The sequence below is a fragment of the Camponotus vicinus genome, unplaced genomic scaffold (assembly GCF_025532165.1).
Source record: "Camponotus vicinus isolate PSW18456_S1 unplaced genomic scaffold, iyCamVici1.0 SCAF_2, whole genome shotgun sequence".
NCBI lineage: Eukaryota > Metazoa > Arthropoda > Insecta > Hymenoptera > Formicidae > Camponotus > Camponotus vicinus.
Window position 1 is genome coordinate 22,629,397 of NW_028141956.1, and position 22,859 is coordinate 22,652,255.

Sequence of the window (22,859 nt, forward strand, 5' to 3'; positions counted from 1 at the left end):
ATCTTTATTATAAAAAAATAAACATTTTATATATGGCTAGTGTTTAATGTACGGTGTGTTATTCTGTAAAGGTACAGTAAAAATTATATTTAAATCATACAGATAACGAAGAAGTGACAAACATAAAAATTAAAATTAAAAAAAAAATAAAAAATGAAACAAAAATAAAAATTCGCACGTTCTCATCTCTTATGTGCTAATAAGCTTTTGGATATCTTGCATTTCTATAACATAGATATAGAAATGGCGCAGATGGTATGACATTGTGATCTATGCAAATTACAAATCACAAAGCAGCCACAAATAGTAGATATTTAAGATATAAATACACGTAAAGAAATCAGATAAATGTTTTGTTATTCTATTACAAATTCTTTGAATATTGCAATCCAATAGCGAAGACTGACATTTCGATTCTTGTAAAATATAATCACATAGAGATTATATTTTACAAGAATCGAAATGTCAGTCTTCGCTATTGGATTGCAATATTCAAAGAATTTGTAATAGAATAACAAAACATTTATCTGATTTCTTTACGTGTATTTATATCTTAAATATCTACTATTTGTGGCTGCTTTTTGATTTGTAATTTGCATAGATCACAATGTCATACCATCTGCGCCAGTGAACAACTTTTTTCTACGTTTCTTCCTTGCAATTGCCGTCTACAACGCTCCATCCGAACAATATACAATGCTTGTTGCACAGATTGTAGGTTTCTTTCTGATTCTCTTCTCCCTTGAATAACTCAACAAAAAGGTTTTTCGATAATAAATTTAGAAATATGCAAAAAAATGCAGACATGTGAAAGTTCGTAAAAAATCTGTTGAAATAGATTTCGTTTGTCGTTTTCGTTAGTTAATAGAATAGTTGATAGAATTATATATCTCGATATTATGAAACAATCGCGCATTTTAAATATGTGTTTAAAGAACAGCAAAATGTCAGAAAGATTATTTCTAAGAAAATTATACTTTAAAATCGAAGAGGACCTACATTTTTCTATGTGTTTCACCTTGTGCATACTTGAAATTGTTATTGTGATTTATTTCATATTTATATTCGTCAAAACGACCTACGTGCTAAGTAAATTCAAACCAGCCGAAATTGTAAATTTTAGAAGAAAATGCAACTGAAAAATAATTATTTTTTTTATCGAAATATGTTAGCAATAAAAGTTTATCGCTAAAAAAAATAAAATTTTCTTCATTTTATATATCATTGAAAATGCAAACTCGCCGCAAAAAATCAATTTAAAAAATGAGGTCGATACATATGCGCGTAAGGTGAAAATATTACATTCGGAGTTCCGTAAGGCGGTGGTTGTGGGTGAGTCGGTGCTGCGTAAGGCGGTGGTTGTGGGTGAGCCGGTGGTGCGTATGTAAACGGCGCTGCATAAGTCGATGGTGCGTAAGTCGGTACATAAAACGATGTTGGTACTGGCGATGATACAAAAGGTGGCACATAAACAGGTGGTGCAGGTATCGGTGGAATACGTGTCGCGTATTTCATTTTTCGTCTTTGAAATTCTTCTCTTTTTATTTTTTTCCTTTCTTTGGCGACTTCCCGACGCACGACTTGATTAATTCTCTGAAATACATGAAATAAGACAATAAGAAAATACATGAAATAAGACAATAAGAAAATACGTTTTTATAGTCTTAAAACATAAAGTGTCTTATCGTAATATATCAAATTAATAATTAAAAATAAATACGAATTGAAAGAATAAATGAAAAATGTTACGATTATAATAGGTTTTCAGATTACAAGCAATAAGAGATAAATGTTATTATTATAAATATATTCTAATTATATTTTTAAATATTTACAACTGAGAGACCATACCTATCAATATTTTAATAAAATTTTGGACATCTCTAATATAATATACTTTTTTCACAAATTTTAAAAAATCCAAGTATTATTTATATCTGCATTATAGACATATTAACATAGACTGCTCATAAGGTAGCGAAGAGTATCCTCCTGAGAGAAAAGGATAGCATGAATTAACTTGTGTATCTGTCTTTTTCTGACACATGCGTGATGCAATTTTAAGTTATTGACTTTTAACTTGAAATTGCATCACGCGTGTACCAGAAAAAGATAGAAACACAAATAAATTCATGCTATCCTTTTCTCTCAGGAGGACACTCTTCGCTACCTTATGAGCAGTCTATGTTAATATGTCTATGATCTGCATACAGTAAAAAGAAAAGTATGCAATAATTAAATATGCAGTTACTTACTTTTATATTTGTATGCACATTTTCTTTTATATTTTCATACGTCGTCGCCGTCGTCGCCCCTGGTGACATCGGCTCTGTCATGGTAGCTCTTTGCATTGTTGCCGTCGTATTGTCGCCATCGTATTTAGTTGATGGTGTCTTAGACTCCGTTGACTTTTGCGTTGTAGCCCTTTGCATCATCGCCGTTGCTGTACACTTTGTTGGCACCGTCGTGGATGTTGATTTGCGACGATTCACCTCAGATTTCGCTTCCCGCCCTTTTGATAGCAGCGGAGAGAGAACATTTTTCACTCTCTCTATTGATTCACTTCTTCCTTAAATAAATATACATTAATTAATATTTACGTATATGTGTCTATCGAACAGATTTATTTTATAAAATAGTCTTTAATTACTATGTCTTATTACTATTACTGTACCTAACCAACAAATATTATTACAATTTACATGGTTATTTATATAGTTTCTAATAATACTATTGTAATATCACATCTAATAAATTTCTACTAATAAAAAGTACCTACTAATAAAAGTAGTACTACTAATAAAAAGTAATATTTTATGTATATACGAGCGCAGTACTTACGTGTGTTCATCGTGCGACGGATGGAATATTACTGCACTCAGTACACTGCGATTATCTTCAAGACACGTTTCGCACTTGTTGCCAGTGATACCAGAATGGATACGTTGGCAACAACAAATTATTTCACATAGAGTATAGCTCGACGTTCCTCGATGCCTCTCGACCCTCGACTGTTCCACAGGAACGCCGAGCTATACTCTATGCGAAATAATTTGCTGTTGCCAGCGTATCCATTCTGGCATCACTGCTTGTTGCGTGGACACTCGCTTATCGCGTGCACGATCCGACGTTGCCAAGTGTAACATATATGTGTCGTATAACGAAGCCAACGAACAACATTGTATAATTAAACAATTCAGTAATTGTATAATTTTATTCGTAAGTATTGCTAATTTGATTTGTGATATTACGAAATATTATAATTATGTACAGGGCGTTTAATTTTAATCGCCCCAAACATATTTCGAAAAATTTATTATTTTAAATTTATTATTTATTTTATTCTCTTACAGCAATAAATACGAAATGAAAGAAGACTTAAAAAACAAATATCCTTCCCGCCTCCGACTTTCTCGAAAGAAAGGATGGGCAAGAAGGTATGTTTTGCATAATCATATAAGCTTGTAGACAGAATAGTAATGGTTGCAGCACTTTTATTATTAAATTTAGATACAAGTTAGTAATCATATATCGTATATCGATATATGATTACTAACTTGTACCTAAATTTAATAATAAAAGTGCTGCAACCATTACTATTCTGTCTATATATACAGGGTGTTTCATTTTAATCCGACCAGTCGAATATCTCGAAAACCAAGCCCGGGAGAGAAAAATATTTCAGACAAAAGTTATTTGGTTTCGAGGGGGCAACAACAACTATGTGTTTTCTTTACACCAATTGATTCCTCTCATTATTTTGTACGTAAAAGTATTAAGGTAAGATAATCGAAAAATGAATATTTTACTAGATATTTTACGGTTTATGTAGAATTAAGAAATTATTTCAAGCCTCATAACTCAAAAAGTACTTAACGAAAAGGTACTTAATTATAGTGTTTTGGAAAGCTCTCGATGTCAGCTACAAGAATGTGCAAAAATATATAGGGTATTCCATTTAAGAAATTTAAGGTGACCTTTATGTGACCTTCAAATGACTGTTCAAGGTCAAATCATTGTCACCATCTTATGGCCCCCTCGAAACCAAACAACTTTTGTCTGAAATATTTTTCTCTCCCGGGCTTGGTTTTCGAGATATTCGACTGGCGGATTAAAATGAAACACCCTGTATATACAGGGTGAGCCATTTTAATTAACGCACGCAATTATTTCGGAAACAAAGCATTTTAGAGAAAAATGTTTCAGACAAAAGTTTTATGGTTTCGAGGGGGCCATAAGATGGTATCATTGGTTTGACCTTGAAGAGTTATTTGAAGGTCACATGAAGGTCACCTTCAATTTCTTAAATGGAACCTACCATTTGTCATTGCATATTCTTGTAGCTTATCTCGAGAGCTTTCCAAAACACTATAATTAAGTACCTTTTCGTTAAGTACTATTTGAGTTATGAGGCTTGAAATAATTTCTTAATTTTACATAAACCGTAAAATATCTTGCAAAATATTCATTTTTCGATTATCTTACCTTAATACTTTTACGTACAAAATAATGAGAGGAATCAATTGGTGTAAAGAAAACACATAGTTGTTTTGAAGAAAAAATATGGAATTGTTAATTGCAAATTACATATTTTTTCTTCAAAACAACTATGTGTTTTCTTTACACCAATTGATTCCTCTCATTATTTTGTACGTAAAAGTATTAAGGTAAGATAATCGAAAAATGAATATTTTACAAGATATTTTACGGTTTCTGTAAAATTAAGAAATTATTTCAAGCCTCATAACTCAAAAAGTACTTAACGAAAAGGTACTTAATTATAGTGTTTTGGAAAGCTCTCGAGATGAGCTACAAGAATGTGCAATGATAAATAGTAGGTTCCATTTAAGAAATTGAAGCTGACCTACATGTGACCTTCAAATAACTCTTCAAGGTCAAACGAATAATACCATCTTATGGCCCCCTCGAAACCAAACAACTTTTGTCTGAAACATTTTTCTCTCCCGGGCTTGGTTTTCGAGATATTCGACTGGATGCATTAAAATGGGCCACCCTGTATATATATATATATATATATATATATATATATATATATATATATATTTGTGAAATAAATATTTTATTACATTTGATTAATATCTCTTAGACACTTTGTAAACGTCTACTTCATCTTGTACATTATATCATAGATTTGCATTTGCAAAATATGCAATAAATAGGAACTAAATATTCAACAATGTTTAATTTTAGAAATATGTGTATATAACACTATATATCTAATATTATATACTTTTCTAATTTTTATCTGTGTGTAATATAAATGAAAATAAATTGTTTATTATAATGCAATTAGGTAAATATAAAATTGCTTTTTTCTATTTTATACCATAATGAATGAAATTATTAAAATGTATTTTTATAATAGTATTCAATATATACATATAAATACATATATTGATTATTATTGTAAATGTACACGTATTCATAATTTTTTCACACACATTATGGTATAAAATACAAAACAGAGATAATTATATATTCAACATCTAATATGTATTATAAATAATAAACAATTTATTTGCATTTATTAGACACAGATAAAAATAAGAAAAGTATAAGATATTAGATATATAGTGTTATATACACATATTTCTCAGAAACATTGTAACATATTTAGTTCCTATTTATTGCATATTTTGCATATGCAAAACCATGATATAATGAAGCCATGTACAAGATGAAGTAGACGTATGCAAAGTGTCTAAGAGATATCAAATATGATAAAATATTTATTTTACAAATATATATATATATATATATATATATATATATATATATAATATATATATATTACTATACATTTATAATTGAAGAAAAAATTTAACTAAAGAAGAATATGCTTTTCTTAATTTTAGTCGTATATGATAAATACAAAATTAATTATTAAATTAATATAATACGGTTACACAAATTGAATATAGTTATGTTTATTTTACACTTTACATCATAATTACACAAACAATGAATACATGTTCCAACAATATTCAATATATGTATTTATATATGTATATTATAAGTATTATTTTATTCATTATAATATAAAATACAAAATAAAAATAATTATATATTCAATATGTATGTATTTAAATATTACAATTAATTTGTATTTATTATATACAGATAAATATAAGTCAAGTGTATAACATTAGATGTTTATTATATACAAATATTTTTCAAATTTAATTTACACACATTTTATATATGCCTATTCGTTCTCTACATTATATTCAGCCTTGCGGCGAAATTTTGGTCGAGAAAAAAAGTCGTTTTTTTATAACCATTTGAAACGACACATGTACAAAGATCACGCGGTGTGTATTATTATTACCACACAACAAATGTATTTCAGCGAGCGAGCGAAAGAGAATAATAGAAGCGAGCGAGACAGTAATAGGAGCGAGCGAGAGGAGCATAGCAGTTGGAAGAGAAAACTCGAGGATCGAACCTTTCCTTGCACGCTGCTATTCCCTTCTCGCTCGCTCCTATTACTGTCTCGCTCGCTCCTATTACTATCTCGCTCGCTCCTATTACTGTCTCCCTCGCTCCTATTGCTGTCTCGCTCGCTCCTATTGCTATCTCGCTCACTCTCATGCCGACTGCGTCGGTAACATTTTTTTTAATTCTTTCAAGGCGGCGCTCAAAATCGCGCATGAGTTCGCCGATGATTCCAGCATCCCCTTAACAGTTAATAACAGTTTTTAACAAAGATAGACGCACAAGAAAGTATGTAATATACGTGTTACAATGAATATAATTTAACCACTAAAATTATAAACAATCATGTATTATATATAAATAAGTAACTTTTACTAATGTGCAACATATATATATTTTAGCTTATTATTCACTCACATTTCTGACATATAGTATATTATAAATTTTAAGAAATTGTGACAAAAAGTTAAAAATTGAATTAAAATTAAAAATACTTATTTAAATTTTTGCCTTTCTTATATATATAAAACTCAATAAATTAATTTCGTGGTGTCCAATTGTAGCATTTTGGAAAGTCATGTGGTACAGGTGGGAGATCAGATGAAGCACCAACATGTAAGACGACATTCATTCCAGTTGCAGTGTGCCATAAAAAATGACAATGAAGAAGCCACCAGCCTGAAAGATAAATATTATTCCTATTTCAATTATTTATTGAAAATGCAAAAATATAAAATTTAGAATTAAAGATGGTTTAATTTAAATTTAAAGCGATTTTTATACTTATTTTTTATGTATTATTCGTGAAAATTATAATTTCAAAGTTGTAATTTTTTATGTTTTATAATATAATATACCCTCTTCATAAAATCATATAAAATATTAAATAATAAAATATATAATTATTATACTAAATATTAATATAAAATATAATTGTAAAAAAATTATTTTAACCTGGATTATCTGCCTTGAAGCGTAAAATGACAAAACCAGTATTTGGTACAATTACAGTATCTTTAGGAGCACAATTTTTATAATAACCATTTTGTAAACGAGTCATATGAGCATTCATTTCTCTCATTACATCCTTATTTGTTATATCACTCTTATTAAGTGCATTAATAAATTGACCAGCATACATTACACAGAAACTATAACCATGTAAATGAAATGGATGATTCAAATCCTGTAAAGGCCCTGTAATAGATTTTTACAATTAATAAAGATAACAATTCATATACAGGGTGACCCATTTTAACTTAGGCAGCAAAATAACTCGAAAAATAAGCAAGATAGAGAAAAATGTTTTAGACAAAAGTTGTATGGTTTCGAAGGGGCCATAAGATGGTATCATTGGTTTGACCTTGAAGAGTCATTTGAAGGTCACGTGAAGGTCACTTCAATTTTTTTAAATGGAACATCCTATATATTTTTGTACATTCTTGTAGCTCATCTCGAGAGCTTTCCAAAACACTATAATTAAGTACATTTTCGTTAAGTACTTTTTGAGTTATGAGGCTTGAAATAATTTCTTAATTTTACATAAACCGTAAAATATCTTGTAAAATATTCATTTTTCGATTACCTTACCTTAATAGTTTTATGTACAAAATAATGAGAGGAATCAATTGGTGTAAAGAAAACACATAGTTGTTTCGAAGAAAAAATATGTAATTTGCAATTAACAATTCCATATTTTTTCTTAAAAACAACTATGTGTTTTCTTTACACCAATTGATTCCTCTCATTATTTTGTACATAAAAGTATTAAGGTAAGATAATCGAAAAATGAATATTTTACAAGATATTTTACGGTTTATGTAAAATTAAGAAATTATTTCAAGCATCATAACTCAAAAAGTACTTAACGGAAAGGTACTTAATTATAGTGTTTTGGAAAGCTCTCGAGATGAGCTACAAGAATGTACAAAAATATATAGGGTATTCCATTTAAAAAAATTGAAGTGACCTTCACGTGACCTTCAAATGACTCTTCAAGGTCAAACCAATGATACCATCTTATGGCCCCCTCGAAACCATACAACTTTTGTCTAAAACATTTTTCTCTATCTTGCTTATTTTTCGAGTTATTTGGCTGCCTAAGTTAAAATGGGTCACCCTGTATACACTCGTCAACAAAATTATCGCATAGGTAATTTCATGTCAAATTTTCGCATAACTTCAAATAAGTATAACTCCGCCAAAAATGGTCGTATTTGAAAAATTTTTTTTTATTCTCAAGCTTAGAGCCTCTATTTTAAAAATCATTTGTCAGATTTAGAATTTATCCCCTCCCCCTCTCGTCGTCTTTTTAAAAGTAACGACGTGTTTCGTCTCCAAAAAATTGCAGAATTTGACGCATTCCACGGAGTGGAACAAATTTTTTTCGCAAATTGTATGATAATCATCATAAAATATGGACTTTTATGTGTGAATTGAAAAGAAAATGAAGTTTGTACGATTTTTTTTCGCGGAGTTACGACACATCAAAGTTACCTATACATTTTTGTTCATTTACCACCAACACTAGCATTACGAGGAAGTTACTGGTCGGATTTGGCGCATCGTGTGTGTGTTTTGGAAGACGGGAATATGGAAATGTTCACATTTAAAAATGTATATTGCCGCCTCGTCTTCGAATAATCTCTTGCAGACGCTCATGCATATTGTTCAAGGATCTAATTATTGCCTGAGGAATTTCATTCCATGTTTGATTTAGCGCTGTGATCACTTCCACATTCCCGTCTTCCAACACACACACACACACACACACACACAGAGAGAGAGAGAGAGAGATGCATACACACACACGATGCGCCAAATCCGACCAATAACCTCCTCGTGGTGCGCATCAGGTAATGCTAGTGTTGGTGGTAAATGAACAAAAATGTATAGGTAACTTTGATGTATCGTAACTCCGCGAAAAAAATCGTACAAACTTTATTTTTTCTTTCAATTCACATATAAAAGTCCATATTTTACGATGATTATCATAAAATTTGCGAAAAAAATTTATTCCACCCCGTGGAATGCGTCAAATTATGTAATTTTTTGGAGACGAAACACCTTACTTTTAAGGAGACGACAAGAGGGGGAGAGGATAAATTCTAAATCTGACAAATGATTTTTAAAATAGAGGTTTTAAGCTTAAGAATAAAAAAAAATTTGTTCAAATACGACCATTTTGGACGGAGTTATAACTTATTTAAAGTTATGCGAAAATTTGACATGAAATTACCTTTGCGATAATTTTGTTGACGAGTGTATCATATCACATACAGGGTGAGCCATTTTAATTAACGCACGCAATTATTTCGGAAACAAAGCATTTTAGAGAAAAATGTTTCAGACAAAAGTTTTATGGTTTCGAGGGGGCTATAAGATGGAATCATTGGTTTGACACTGAAGAGTCATTTGAAGGTCACGTGAAGGTCACTTCAATTTTTTTAAATGGAACACCCTATATATTTTTGCACACTCTTGTAGCTTATCTCGAGAGCTTTCCAAAACACTATAATTAAGTACCTTTTCGTTAAGTACTTTTTGAGTTATGAGGCTTGAAATAATTTCTTAATTTTACATAAACCGTAAAATATCTTGTAAAATATTCATTTTTCGATTATCTTACCTTAATACTTTTACGTACAAAATAATGAGAGGAATCAATTGGTCTAAAGAAAACACATAGTTGTTTTGAAGAAAAAATATGTAATTTGCAATTAACAATTCCATATTTTTTCTTAAAAACAACTATGTGTTTTCTTTACACCAATTGATTTCTCCCATTATTTTGTACGTAAAAGTATTAAGGTAAGATAATCGAAAAATGAATATTTTACAAGATATTTTACGGTTTATGTAAAATTAAGAAATTATTTCAAGCCTCATAACTCAAAAAGTACTTAACGAAAAGGTACTTAATTATAGTGTTTTGGAAAGCTATCGAGATAAGCTACAAGAGTGTGCAAAAATATATAGGGTGTTCCATTTAAAAAAATTGAAGTGACCTTCACGTGACCTTCAAATGACTCTTCAGTGTCAAACCAATGATACCATCTTATGGCCCCCTCGAAACCATAAAACTTTTGTATGAAACATTTTTCTCTAAAATGCTTTGTTTCCGAAATAATTGCGTGCGTTAATTAAAATGGCTCACCCTGTATATTGTAATATTTTAATAATTAAGGTATTTAATTAATATTAGATAACTTTTTTGAATAATATTAATTAGTGCGTCTTTCATACATATCTTATACAATATAAATATCAGTAACAATACAGACTTACTACATGTTAACAAAAAGAATTTTTTGATATTAATATTCTTTTAAATTTATTTTATAATTACATTTATGAAAAGAAATTTTATTACATATATTTTTCTAAATATTTATTTTCATATATTTTTATAAAGTTAGCATTATATGTGTACAATAAGCTATATTTTTATAAAGCTTTAAACATTAATATTAATACATTTACCAAGTTTTAAATTTGGACTCTTTCTTTAGTAATTATAGCATTTTTTATTTACATATATTCTTTTGAAGTGCCATTTTTGTAAAGAACTGTTATGGTTAAAGAGATTCTACGTTTGTTTGAATTTTAAACATACTGAATTACTTTTATAGTATCAATATTTTTTGAGACCATTAATTTATATTTATTTTAATGCAATTTTGTAAAGAATTGCTTTTTTAATTCTGAACAGGTTTTATTTTTGTAAAGGAATTTAATTTTGATTATAAAGAAAAAGGAATACTTGACGTTTTCCTTTTTATATTTTTGATATCTTTTTACAAACACACTTTTATCGTAGATCATCACATCCACAGTTGCTTGAAGCGGGATGTTATAAACATGAGTGCAAATACATGGTTCTGTGCATGTAGATGGTACGAAAGAATCACCACACATAAATTGATATCCATCATTCTGTGAAATAAGAGGTGCTGGTGGATTTTGATATGAAATATTGTTGTCCAAACTAATTAAATGAGTTCTGGTTGGCGCAACTAAAATGTTAAAAAATTTTTATTATAGGAAATAGAATGAGATTAAATTTAAAAAGTATTAAATATTTCATATTTTAAATATCTTATATTCAATTTAAAATATCCCTAGTAGTACACTTTATTGGAGCAATATTGGCTAACAATATATATCCAATATTTCCAATGTTGGTCCAATATTGCAAAGTAGACGCGATTTCATTTTGAGCCAGTATTGAATTATAATATTGGACGAATATATTATTTTCATCTTTAACCAAGATTGGCTAATTATACATACCCAAATATTTTTACATTGGATCAGTTTCTAATATATGACGGAATTCGCCATAAAAAAAAAATTAACCGTCTGTGGTTAATTTATGGAGCTCTGGAGCTCCTCGCAAAAGCTAGAGGAGGTGCGGCTATAATAGTCCGCACTCTTTGACTGATAAGTCGTGATTCGTGAGACCTGTGCCGCGGCCTTATACTGCTTTAGATGGAGTCCCACTCTCGGGTTGTGTTTTCCTTTTCGCCACCTAGTGACGACACGCGAAGCTCACATATAATGTGTGAACGTGCAATATTGGCACACATTTACATTTACTTCATAACTAATATTGGTATTATAATGGATGCAACCATATTGGCAACACATTTATATTTATTTAGTAGCCAATATTGGTCATCATGAGCACTGCAATATTGGCAGAACACTTGCATTTTGTTAACAACCAATATTAATTTTACATTGGAAATATTGGCCAAGACATTTCCAATATAACCAATATTGAGCCAAGTATACCAATATTTTGCCAATGTTTGTGCTACTAGGGATTAAATATCTCATATTTAATATTTAAAATATTAAATATCTTTACTCCATATAAATAATAGCAGTACTAAAAGCATTCTTATAATTAATAAATGATAGTTTATTGAAGATTTTCATATTAGGCTCTTTTTAGAAAAATATCAATATTTCATAGAAATAATAATAAAAAAAATATTAGTATTGTAAACTTAAAGATTGTAAACTTAATTCAAAAAAACACTATAATCCTTTTTAACAATTCTTACCAAAAAAAGGTTTATATTCTTCATTTTTGGAGTTAAATAATAACCGTTCTCTATTACCTTCACTGTAGTTAAAAAAATCAAAAGACAGTACAAGTATATAATCTGGTTTACGTGTTAATGATATTATATTTTCGTCAGCAGAATAGATTTTGTTTAACTCATATACACAAAGACCATTTCCACATTCTGTAGAATTAGGTGGATTAAACTGAAATGTTTACAAAACTAAGTTAATAATTTTTTATAAACATAATACATGTAATGTGATTATATAAAATAATTAATACATAATTATATACAGGGTATTCATTTTAAAACTTTCCATCCATTTATTTCACGATTGATTATTTTTTGTGAAAAATGCCAAAAGACATCAATTTTGTTTTCAACGGGGACATTTAAGTACATTAAATGCAACAAAATTTTTTCATCCTCTTTGTCATAGCTAACCCTTCAAAAATCTTAAATGGCAATAGGGGTCAAGTGATATAACACTTTAAAGGTCTTTTGATTCTCTATACAACTCTTCTTTTTTTATTTAAGTGGATATTTTTCGAGAAATTACACTTAGAAGTTTTAGATGTCAGAAATGTTTTACATAAAAAGATACAATTTGGAGTAGAATTTATTTATTTGTTATTTATTATAACAAATGTCAAAATGCTACCTCGACAAAGGGGATGAAAAAAATTTAGTTACATTTAATATACATACTTAAATTCGTAGCCCCTTCAAATACAAAATTGACACCTTTTGGCATTTTTCACAAAAAATAGTCAATCATGAAATAAACGGGAGAAGAAAGTTTTAAAATGAACACCCTGTATAAAAAAAGATAATTATATATATATATATATATATATATATATATATATACAGGGTGATTCATATAAAGTGACCGATGTGAATATTAGCTAAAGTTGAAGAGCTATGAAAAAATTTTTAGACCAAAAGATGTTTGACACAGAGGGGGACATCGTATGGCACAAACGATATTTTTATAGATGAAGGCATTAAGGAGATTTCAAGATCAACTTAATTTTTTTAAATGGAATCCCCTATTTTTTATTACATATTCTTGGAGCTCATCTCGAGAGCTTTCCAAAACACTATAATTAAGTTAGTTTCCATTAAGTACTTTCCAAGTTATGAGGCTTGAAATCATTTCTTAATTTTACATAAACCGTAAAATATCTTGTAAAATATTCATTTTTCGATTATTTTACCTTTATACTTTTATGTACAAAATAATGAGAGGAATCAATTGGTCTAAAGAAAACACATAGTTATTTTTAAGAAAAAATAAGTAATTGTTAATTGCAAATTACATTTTTTCTTTGGAACAACTATGTGTTTTCTTTACACCAATTGATTTCTCTCATTATTTTGTACATAAAAGTATTAAGGTAAAATAATCGAAAAATGAATATTTTATTAGATATTTTATGGTTTATATAAAATTAAGAAATGATTTCAAGCCTCATAACTTGGAAAGTACTTAATGGAAACTAACTTAATTATAGTGTTTTGGAAAGCTCTCGAGATGAGCTCCAAGAATATGTAATAAAAAATAGGGGGTTCCATTTAAAAAAATTAAGTTGATCTTGAAATCTCCTTAATGCCTTCATCTATAAAAATATCGTTTGTACCGTACGATGTCCCCCTCTGTGTCAAATATCTTTTGGTATAAAAATTTTTTCATAGCTCTTCAATTTTAGCTAATATTCACATCGGTCACTTTATATAAATCACCCTGTATATATATATATATATATATATACAAGGTGCGCAAAAAATGCTGGACCGGTAAAATATCTTGAAAACGAGACAGAAAAAATGTTTCATAGAAAAGTTTGTTGGGTTTCAACAAATGCATCAAATAACAAAACTTATTTGACCTTGAGCATAACTATGGAGGAGCTCTCAAGAGCTACTTTAAAATTTTTAATGAAAACCTCCAATTTTTATTGAATATTCTTTTAACTTATTTCGAAAGCTTTCTAAAACACTATAATAAAGTATTTTTTCATTGAGTACTTTTTGAGGTAAATATTTACCTTTACATAGCCAGCCCAAATGACTTGACTTTGACATATGTTGTCAAGGTCACTGCCCTGAGTAACATCCAAAAGGTTTCAGATGTCGCTCGTTGTTTATTAAAAAGTTATAAACAAAAAATGTTTCACGAATTTCACGTAATCTTTAAACATATTGTGAACTTAATGGAATTTTTTTTGACATATATGCGGTTATTTAATTATTTATTTTTCATTTTTAATAAGAAATATTTAATAAATTATTTAGAGGTGATATGGAGTGGATCTCATTTTGTGTGGACAGTTGCAAACCTATGTGGAAGCGTACAATAATAGACCTCGCTTCGCACTGACTCAAGGGTGGTGTGGGGTAGATCTCGCTTTACGTGAAAAGTTGCAAACCTATGTAGAACTGTACAACAATAGACCTTGTTTCGCACTGATTCAGCGGTGGTGTGAAGTGGACCTCGCTTCACGTGGAAAGTTGCAAACCTATGTGAAATCAAATCTATGTGGAACTGTACAATAGAGATCTATTATTGTATGATTTCACATAGGTTTGCAACTTTCCACATGAAGCGAGGTCCACCCCACACCACCCCTGAGTCAGTGCGAAACGAGGTCTATTGTTGTACAGTTCTACATAGGTTTGCAACTTTCCACATGAAGCAAGGTCCACCTCACACCACCCTTGAGTCAGTGCGAAGCGAGGTCTATTATTGTACGCTTCCACATAGGTTTGCAACTTTCGACACAATGGCTGCGTTCAGCAGGAAAAGCTGCTTTGCAACTGTGTAAAATTCGTGAATCTGATTGGTGTATGCTCTTAGATTCAGTCAAAAGTAAGAGTATACACCAATCAGGCTCACGAAGTTTACAACAGTTGCAAAGCAGCTTTTCCTGCTGAACACAGCCAATATGAAATCCTTAATTATAATCGATATATATGTAAAGGTCAAAGAAATTGAAATGTTCTTCAATATGTTTATTCCTTTATAACTTTCAATATAAAAGTTTTATTATTGTACATGGTGTCCAAAATTTCTGTAAAATTTATAAAACTTCTTTTGTTTATAACTTTTTAATAAACAACGAGCAACGCCTAAAACCTTTTGGATGTTACTCAGGGCAGTGACCTTGTCAATATATGTCAAGTCATTTGGGGCTGGCTGTGTAAAGGTAAATATTTACCCTTTTTGAGTTATAAGGCTTGAAATAATTTCTTAATTTTACATAAATCATAAAATATCTAGTAAAATATTCATTTTTCGATTATCTTACTTTAATACTTTTATGCACAAAATAATGAGAAAAATCAATTGGTATAAAGAAAACATAATTGTTTCTAAGAAAAAATATATAATTTGTAACCTTTGTTAATTGTAAATTACATATTTTTTCTTAGTAACAATTATTCCACTTCTTCTCCACTCACTGCTTCGCCGCACGCTTAGTATAAGGTTACAGTGGGACGACTCGCGCGCGGTCCTACTCATGCAGATTGACCAATCTTCTTTAATATCTCGAAATTTTATGTGGTGCTTTTCTAAATGGTATGTGACTTTTTAGTTCGATTTAACGAGATCTACTTATGTTTTTTTTTGGCGGCAGATTGCACGCCCTGTATATATACTCAGATAGCCAAATCTGTTAGAATAGATTTTCGTCAAATGCCCATTATAAATTTTAAAGGTAGAAAGATTACAGTTTGTATAAAGGAACTGATATATTCGATTATGTTGTCAGCATGTCAGTAGAAATACAACAAAATCTGTCCACATAATTGGACAAAAGATTGTCAACAGAACCCGAGCAGAACTTGTTGATATAACTGACGGCAGATTGATGGCAGAAATTTAACAGGATCTGTGCGGCGCAATTTGATAGCAAATTGATAACAAAAATTGAGCAAGATCTGCGCACACAATCTCTGATAGCAGATTGACGGCAGAAACGGAACAGAGTTTGCATGATTCGATAGTTCCTTAGCTTACCGCTATGTGAGCTGCACTTTCTCGTAATCTAATTTCTGTCAGAAATATACAGGGTGTCAGGGCTATCTATTGCCAAACAAAAGCTCTTGTAGCTTACCTCGAGAGCTTTTCAAAACACTATAATAAAGTATTTGGTAAAGGTTGATATTAGGGGACTCACCTCCGATGAGCTTCACCTTGACATATGTTATCAAGGTCACTATCCTGAGTAACATGCAAAAGATTTTAGCCATCGCTCGTTGTTTATTAAAAAGTTATAAACAAAAAAAGTTTTACGAACTTCACATAATTTTCGGACACCATGTACACGCACCGGCAGGAATGGTGTCGCGATATGTATGTGGACGGTCGATGTCATACGCACACACGTGAAGCGCGCACGTACGCGAGCCAAGAATTTATTCATTAAATTTTATCTTTTTATATAATTTAATTATTTAATTTAATAGAAATGAATGCCGATCTTTAGTGCACGCGGTTAAGCCGCATTTCTTAAAGAAAGGAAAGAAAAGTACGTATATCGATACTAGAGCGCAAGAGACACGTATAGAAATAGCGCGGTGTCCCGCGCGGTATATAGCTGTCTCGCTCGCACTCTCTCTTTCGAGCGTCGAGCGAGAGAGATGGCTATCGGACACCTCTAACTCGGTATCACGTCTTATAGTGTTTTCTCTCTCGCTCTTATGTCGTGCGCGAAGGACGCAACATCGGAATGCCCCCCACTACTCTACCCCACTTTCTCTCTCGCTGCCCAGCCCGCGTACATGCGCGCTTCGCTTGTGTAAGTGTGACGTCAGTGAGCGTCACACAAGCATACCGGGACACCATTCCTGCCAGTGCGTGTACAATAACAGATCTCTTGTCGTGTTAAAAGTTATAAACTAATAAAGGTTATTGTTGTACGGTTTCACATAGATTTGTAACTTTCTATGCAAAGTGAAATGTATCCCGCATCACAAACACGGGTTGGGTTAGGTTATATCTTCTGAAAGTGGAGCTCCCCGCAGGGGGGCCGAACATACTGTACCTACGCATGTACTTCTTAAGATGAAGCAAAATTTACTCTTAACCCCTTCACAGTCCAGCGAAAAGAAACTTTCCGTGCCAAAAGTGTGTTGAAGAAAAAAGTTTTTAAAATTGCATGAATACGTCAGTATAAATATTATTGAGGTCGCCGAATCCGAATCTGAAACCAGAATTACAAAATTCAAAATGGTGAATCCAATATGGCGGATCAAAATTCAAAATAATTTTGGATTTCAATAAAAATATGTATCATTTTTGAGGTTGCAAAATCCAAACCTAATATCAGATTTCTCAAATTGAAAATAGCAAATCCAATATGGCGGACCAGAGTTCGAACTCACTCAACTTTCAAATAGTTGACATACATAAAGGTTGTATATTTCTCTCTTCAATTATTTTTAAATCCCGCTCTCTGCCGAACCCAGAGTCACGAATCGAGGACGTGGCGGTTATTGACTCCGTTAAATTTGCAATTTTTAATTTGGAAAATCTGATATTAGATTCGAATTCGGCGACCCCAAAAACGATAAGAAACCTATTTTTATTCAAACCCAAAATTATTTTGAATTTTGATCCGCCATTTTGAAGTTCTAAATTCTGATTTCAGATTCGAATTCAGCGACCTCAGAAACCTTAAAATACTCAAGGACAATCAAATCGTGACAGTAATAACATGTTTCTTTCAAAATGCCCCTATAGGGGCCATGAAGCAAAAGTGGCACAAATTTTTTTGGCCCCTATAGGGGTCCCTGACAGTGAAGGGATTAATGGAGGTCAAGATTATGTGAATTTTGCTTCATCTTGGAAAGTACATGCGTGGACAGTATGTTCCGCCCCCCTGCGGGGGCTCCACTTTCAGAAGATATAACCTAACCCAACCCGTGTTTGTGATGCGGGATACACTTCACTTTGCATAGAAAGTTACAAATGTAACATTTTTCGCACACAAATAGTTTAATAACTCATCATATTTTGTTGTTAAAGCGAGAAACTCGTAGAACTTCATATTAACTGTACAACAATCTGTCTTGTACTAACTCACCTTTTCTTAAATATTTTCAGTCATAAGAAACATAGCAGCCTATCATTGTTCTACTATCTGATTTCAATATAAGAAAGTTAAAATATGTAACTTTCAATGTAACAAAAGGTATGTTATTGTACATTTCTATTATAATCAATGTACAAGCACCGGCAGAAAAGGTATCCCGGTATGTATGTGTGGACGGTCGACGTCATACGCACACACGCGAAGCGCGCACGTACGCGAGCCAAGAATTTATTCATTAAATTTGATCTTTATATAATTTAATTATTATTTAATTTAATAGAAATGAATGCCGACCTTTAGTGCACGCGGTTAAACCGCAGTGATTCCTTTCATTATTTTATACATAAAAGTATTAAGGTAAGATAATTGAAAAATGAATATTTTATTAGATATTTTATGATTTATATAAATATTAAGAAATTATTTCAAGCCTCATAACTCGAAAAGCACTTGATGAAAAAATATTTTATTATAGTATTTTGAAAAGCTCTCGAGGTAAGCTACAAGGGCTTTTTTTGGCAACAGATAGCCCTGACACCCTGTATATAAAGTGGCGAATATTAATAAAAGATCAAAAGTATAGCAATTATCATTTTAATTTCTATCACTTTAATTTCTGATACCTGATACAAGCAGATGAAATTCAGAATATTAAACTGATTGGAATCAATATGATAAATGGGAAATTATTCATGTACTGCCTATTTGAGGCATAAAGCAAGAATTTAAGAGTGAGTCCCGATTGCGCACATTTCCGACCGGACACAGACCCGATCGGACACAGTCCCGATCGGACACAGACCCGATCGGACACAGTCCCGATCGGACACAGACCCGATCGGACACAGTCCCGATCGGACACAAACCTATGTGAAATCGTACAATAATAGACCTCGTTTCGCACTGAAAGCACAGGGCGGTGTGAATTGAACTCATTTCGCGTGTAAAGTTGCAAACCCATGTGGAACCGTACAATAATAGACTTTGTTTCGCATTAAAAGCACAGGGCGAAAGCATGTGTACGATCGGATCTGTGTCCGATCGGGACTGTGTCCGATCGGGTCTGTGTCCGATCGGGTTTGTGTCCGATCGGGTCCGTGTCCGATCGAGAAATGTCATCGTGTCCGATCGGGAATGTGCGCAATTGGGACGATCCCGAATTTAATTCTAAATAAATTACATCTCAAGTTTTACAAGTTACATTTACTTTTATCATTTACCTTATTATTATTAAATTAATTAAATTGAATTAGTCCTTTGCTATATGAGATATAACTACGATATAACATATATTACATTAACATATATTACGATATAACATATGACATATGTATATGTCATTTTAGAAAAAAATTGTAATTAACTTGCCGATAATATTCTTATTTAGCACCTGTAATAATCAATTTTGTTGCATTTATATAACATTAATAAAAGTAAACACAAGTCTTGTTCAGTTTCTGCTGTCAATTTGCCATCAGGTTGCATGCGCAGATTCTGCTCTGTTTCTGCTGGTAATCTGACATCAAATTGCATTGCGCAAATTCTGCTCGGTTTCTGCCGACAGTTTGTTGACAGGTTATGTTTTACAGACTTTGTCGCCAAAACGAAAGCTTAATGCAGATATAGATGGCTACGGTTCTGGTGTGGGATTCTGATCGAATTTGCTGCCAATCTGCTGCCAACCTGCTAACATTTTGCTTACTATATATATATATATATATATATATATATATATATATATGTAAAGAGAATATACTCTCTTTAAATTAGCGCGCCTAGTATGCTCTGCACGCGCTTCTATGACACCTGTTAGATGTCTCGTCGAGTATAGAAGTAATCGACAGCGAGGTAGAGAGAAGGATAGGGAGATATAGACAGATAGAAGAATTATAAGAAAGGGCACGTGCTAGGATAAGTTATATGAAGATAATTAATTGTTACAAACAGTATAGTAGATTAAAGCAGGGTTGTGAAAGAGAGACGAATAATTGACCTTAATTGTCGTTTCTCTTATTTACAGGTAACTTGTAAATTTTGTACTTATAGTGTAAATAGTAATATCAGTTATAATATAAATCTCTTATTTACAGAGAAACTAATTTGGTTTATTTATTCCGACGATCATAACTTCTGATATAAAGAAACATTAGATATATATATATACAGGGTGTCCCCGACCACCCCTTTTAAAATGAAAATAAATGGCTTTTATCAAAAATCGCGAGCAATTTTTAAGTAAATCGGGTACGCTCTATCAAATGATGATATTTTCAAGTTGAATTTTTTTAGGGGAACATGGTACTTTTTATTACAGATTCGAATTATACGTAAAAAAATAAGAAACTTTTGTATCAAACGTTTTTTCTAAAAGTGCCTCTGTCAATCTTAAAATTGGCCTTGAAAGAAACTGTGATGAAATAATGAACTTCAAATGTTCCTGTGGCGCAACTAATGACAAGGATGTATGTGTGCTTGAATGTACGGTACCTTATGAACGTTCGCACACACGTTTCTGAGTGAGTGAGGTGTATGTTCAAACAAAATATTCGAAGTGAGCACCGTTCGCTGCGATGCAAGCATCACGGGTGGCGACATTTCGCGAATGACATAAAGTCCTAGCAGGAAAAGCAGTCGATAACTAATAAGTACATTAACATGCTTATCAACTTTCCTAACACTCCTATTACTTGAGTCAATCGAGAAATGGATGTAGCCATTTATCTCCGCTGACTATTCCAATTCCAGTTCGCAATCGACAGAACGCTTCCTTGTTCAGGCCTTTCGTCAAGATGTCTGCCAATTGTTCTTTGGTTTGGACGTAACTGACTGTGACGGTACCATCTTCGATTTTCTCGCGAATAAAATGGAAACGCACTCCGATGTGCTTTGACCTTTTGTGGAATTCGGGGTTTTGAGCTAACTTTATTGCACCCTGATTGTCAACTTTCAGCTCAACACTGTCGGTTTTGTCTCCCATTGCATCCAGGAGTCTCTTTAACCAGATAGCTTCTTTGGCACCTTCAGCTGCTGCCACGTATTCAGCTTCCGTAGTACTCAGAAATACGATCCGTTAACGTTGCGACATTCATGATACAGCTGCGCCTGATTTTATGAATACAAATCCACTCGTGGATTTTCAAGTGTCTATACAACGAGTGAGTCTCTATTGCGCACATTCCCGATCGGACACAGTCCCGATCGGACACAGATCCGATCGGACAGTCTCGATCGGACATACATAGTCCCGATCGGACACAGTCCCGATCGGACACAGTCTCGATCGGACACAGACCCGATCGGACACAGTCTCGATCGGACACAGTCCCAATCGGACACAAACCCATGTGGAGCTGTACAATAATAGACTTTGTTTCGCATTAAAAGCACAGGGCGAAAGCATGTGTCCGATCGGGTCTGTGTCCGATCGGAAAATGTCGTCGTGTCCGATCGGGAATGTGCGCAATTGGGACGATCCCTATACAACCAGCATAGTCCGAATCTGCGTAATCTTGTAGTCGATCACTGCCAGCTCTATATAGTAGACCATGGTTTATTGTTCCTCTAATATATCGTAAGATTTTCTTCACGGCTAGCCAATGTTCCTTATTAGGTTTGTCTAGGAATCGACTTACATTGGCAACTCCGAATGTGATGTCTGGCCGGTTTACTGCTGCGAACATTAGGGATCCTACAGCCTGTCGATACGATACTGTATACACCTCTTCCTCTTCGTCCTTACTGCTTAGTCCTATGCAGCTTCAACTGGAACAGTGTTTTTTTTACAATTGTTCATGCCGAATTTTTCAAAAATCTTCCTGAGATATCCGCATTGATTCACGAAGATTTCCTTAGTATCTCGCTTCCTTGAGATTTCCAGGTCAACGTAGTAATCTGTTTTTCCGATAGTTATCTTGAAATCCTTCTGCAGATTTTCTAAGACAATCTCAACTGCACTCTTAGACTTTACAACTAGCAGCCCATCATCAACATATAATGACAACAGAACCTTTTCACCATTAACTTCTCCTCTATAGATGCATTGATCAGCTTGATTTGGCGTGAAATTATACTTGTACAGAAACTGGTTAAACTTTCTGTTACCTTGTCGAGAAGATTGCTTCAATCCGTACAAAGATTTCAATAGTCTGCAGTATTTGCCTTGTCCTGTATCACAGCCTTCAGGTAATTCCATGAAAATTTCCTCATCCAGTTCCCCGTATAGGAA

General features: G+C 32.2%; 2 protein-coding genes across 3 annotated transcripts in view; both read right to left on the minus strand.

Annotated features, from left to right (window-relative positions):
• Positions 1–1,251: 1,251 nt before the first annotated feature.
• Positions 1,252–3,029, minus strand: LOC145966453 (uncharacterized). The gene is made up of 3 exons (XM_083090508.1): positions 2,842–3,029; positions 2,256–2,569; positions 1,252–1,593 (listed from the first exon to the last, which is right to left on the minus strand). The coding sequence occupies exons 1-3, from the start codon at positions 2,849–2,851 to the stop codon at positions 1,252–1,254; spliced, it is 666 nt and encodes a 221-aa protein (XP_082946634.1). The 5' UTR covers positions 2,852–3,029.
• A 3,187-nt stretch (positions 3,030–6,216) lies between these two features.
• The window catches only part of LOC145966046 (multicopper oxidase 3-like), an 89,575-nt gene continuing 72,932 nt past the window's right edge, over positions 6,217–22,859 (minus strand). For both annotated transcript variants that reach the window (XM_083089762.1, XM_083089763.1), the window contains 4 exons: positions 12,528–12,735; positions 11,265–11,471; positions 7,411–7,653; positions 6,217–7,134 (listed from right to left, as the gene is read on the minus strand). In XM_083089762.1, the coding sequence (XP_082945888.1) occupies positions 6,995–7,134; positions 7,411–7,653; positions 11,265–11,471; positions 12,528–12,735 (798 nt within the window). In that variant the 3' untranslated portion in view covers positions 6,217–6,994. The remainder of the gene's footprint in view (positions 7,135–7,410; positions 7,654–11,264; positions 11,472–12,527; positions 12,736–22,859) is intronic.

Coding starts and splice junctions, on each gene's coding strand:
- LOC145966453 (XM_083090508.1), bottom strand. Junction 1,594..2,255: donor ATGTGCATACAAATATAAAA/GTAAGTAACTGC, acceptor CATGTATTTCAG/AGAATTAATCAAGTCGTGCG.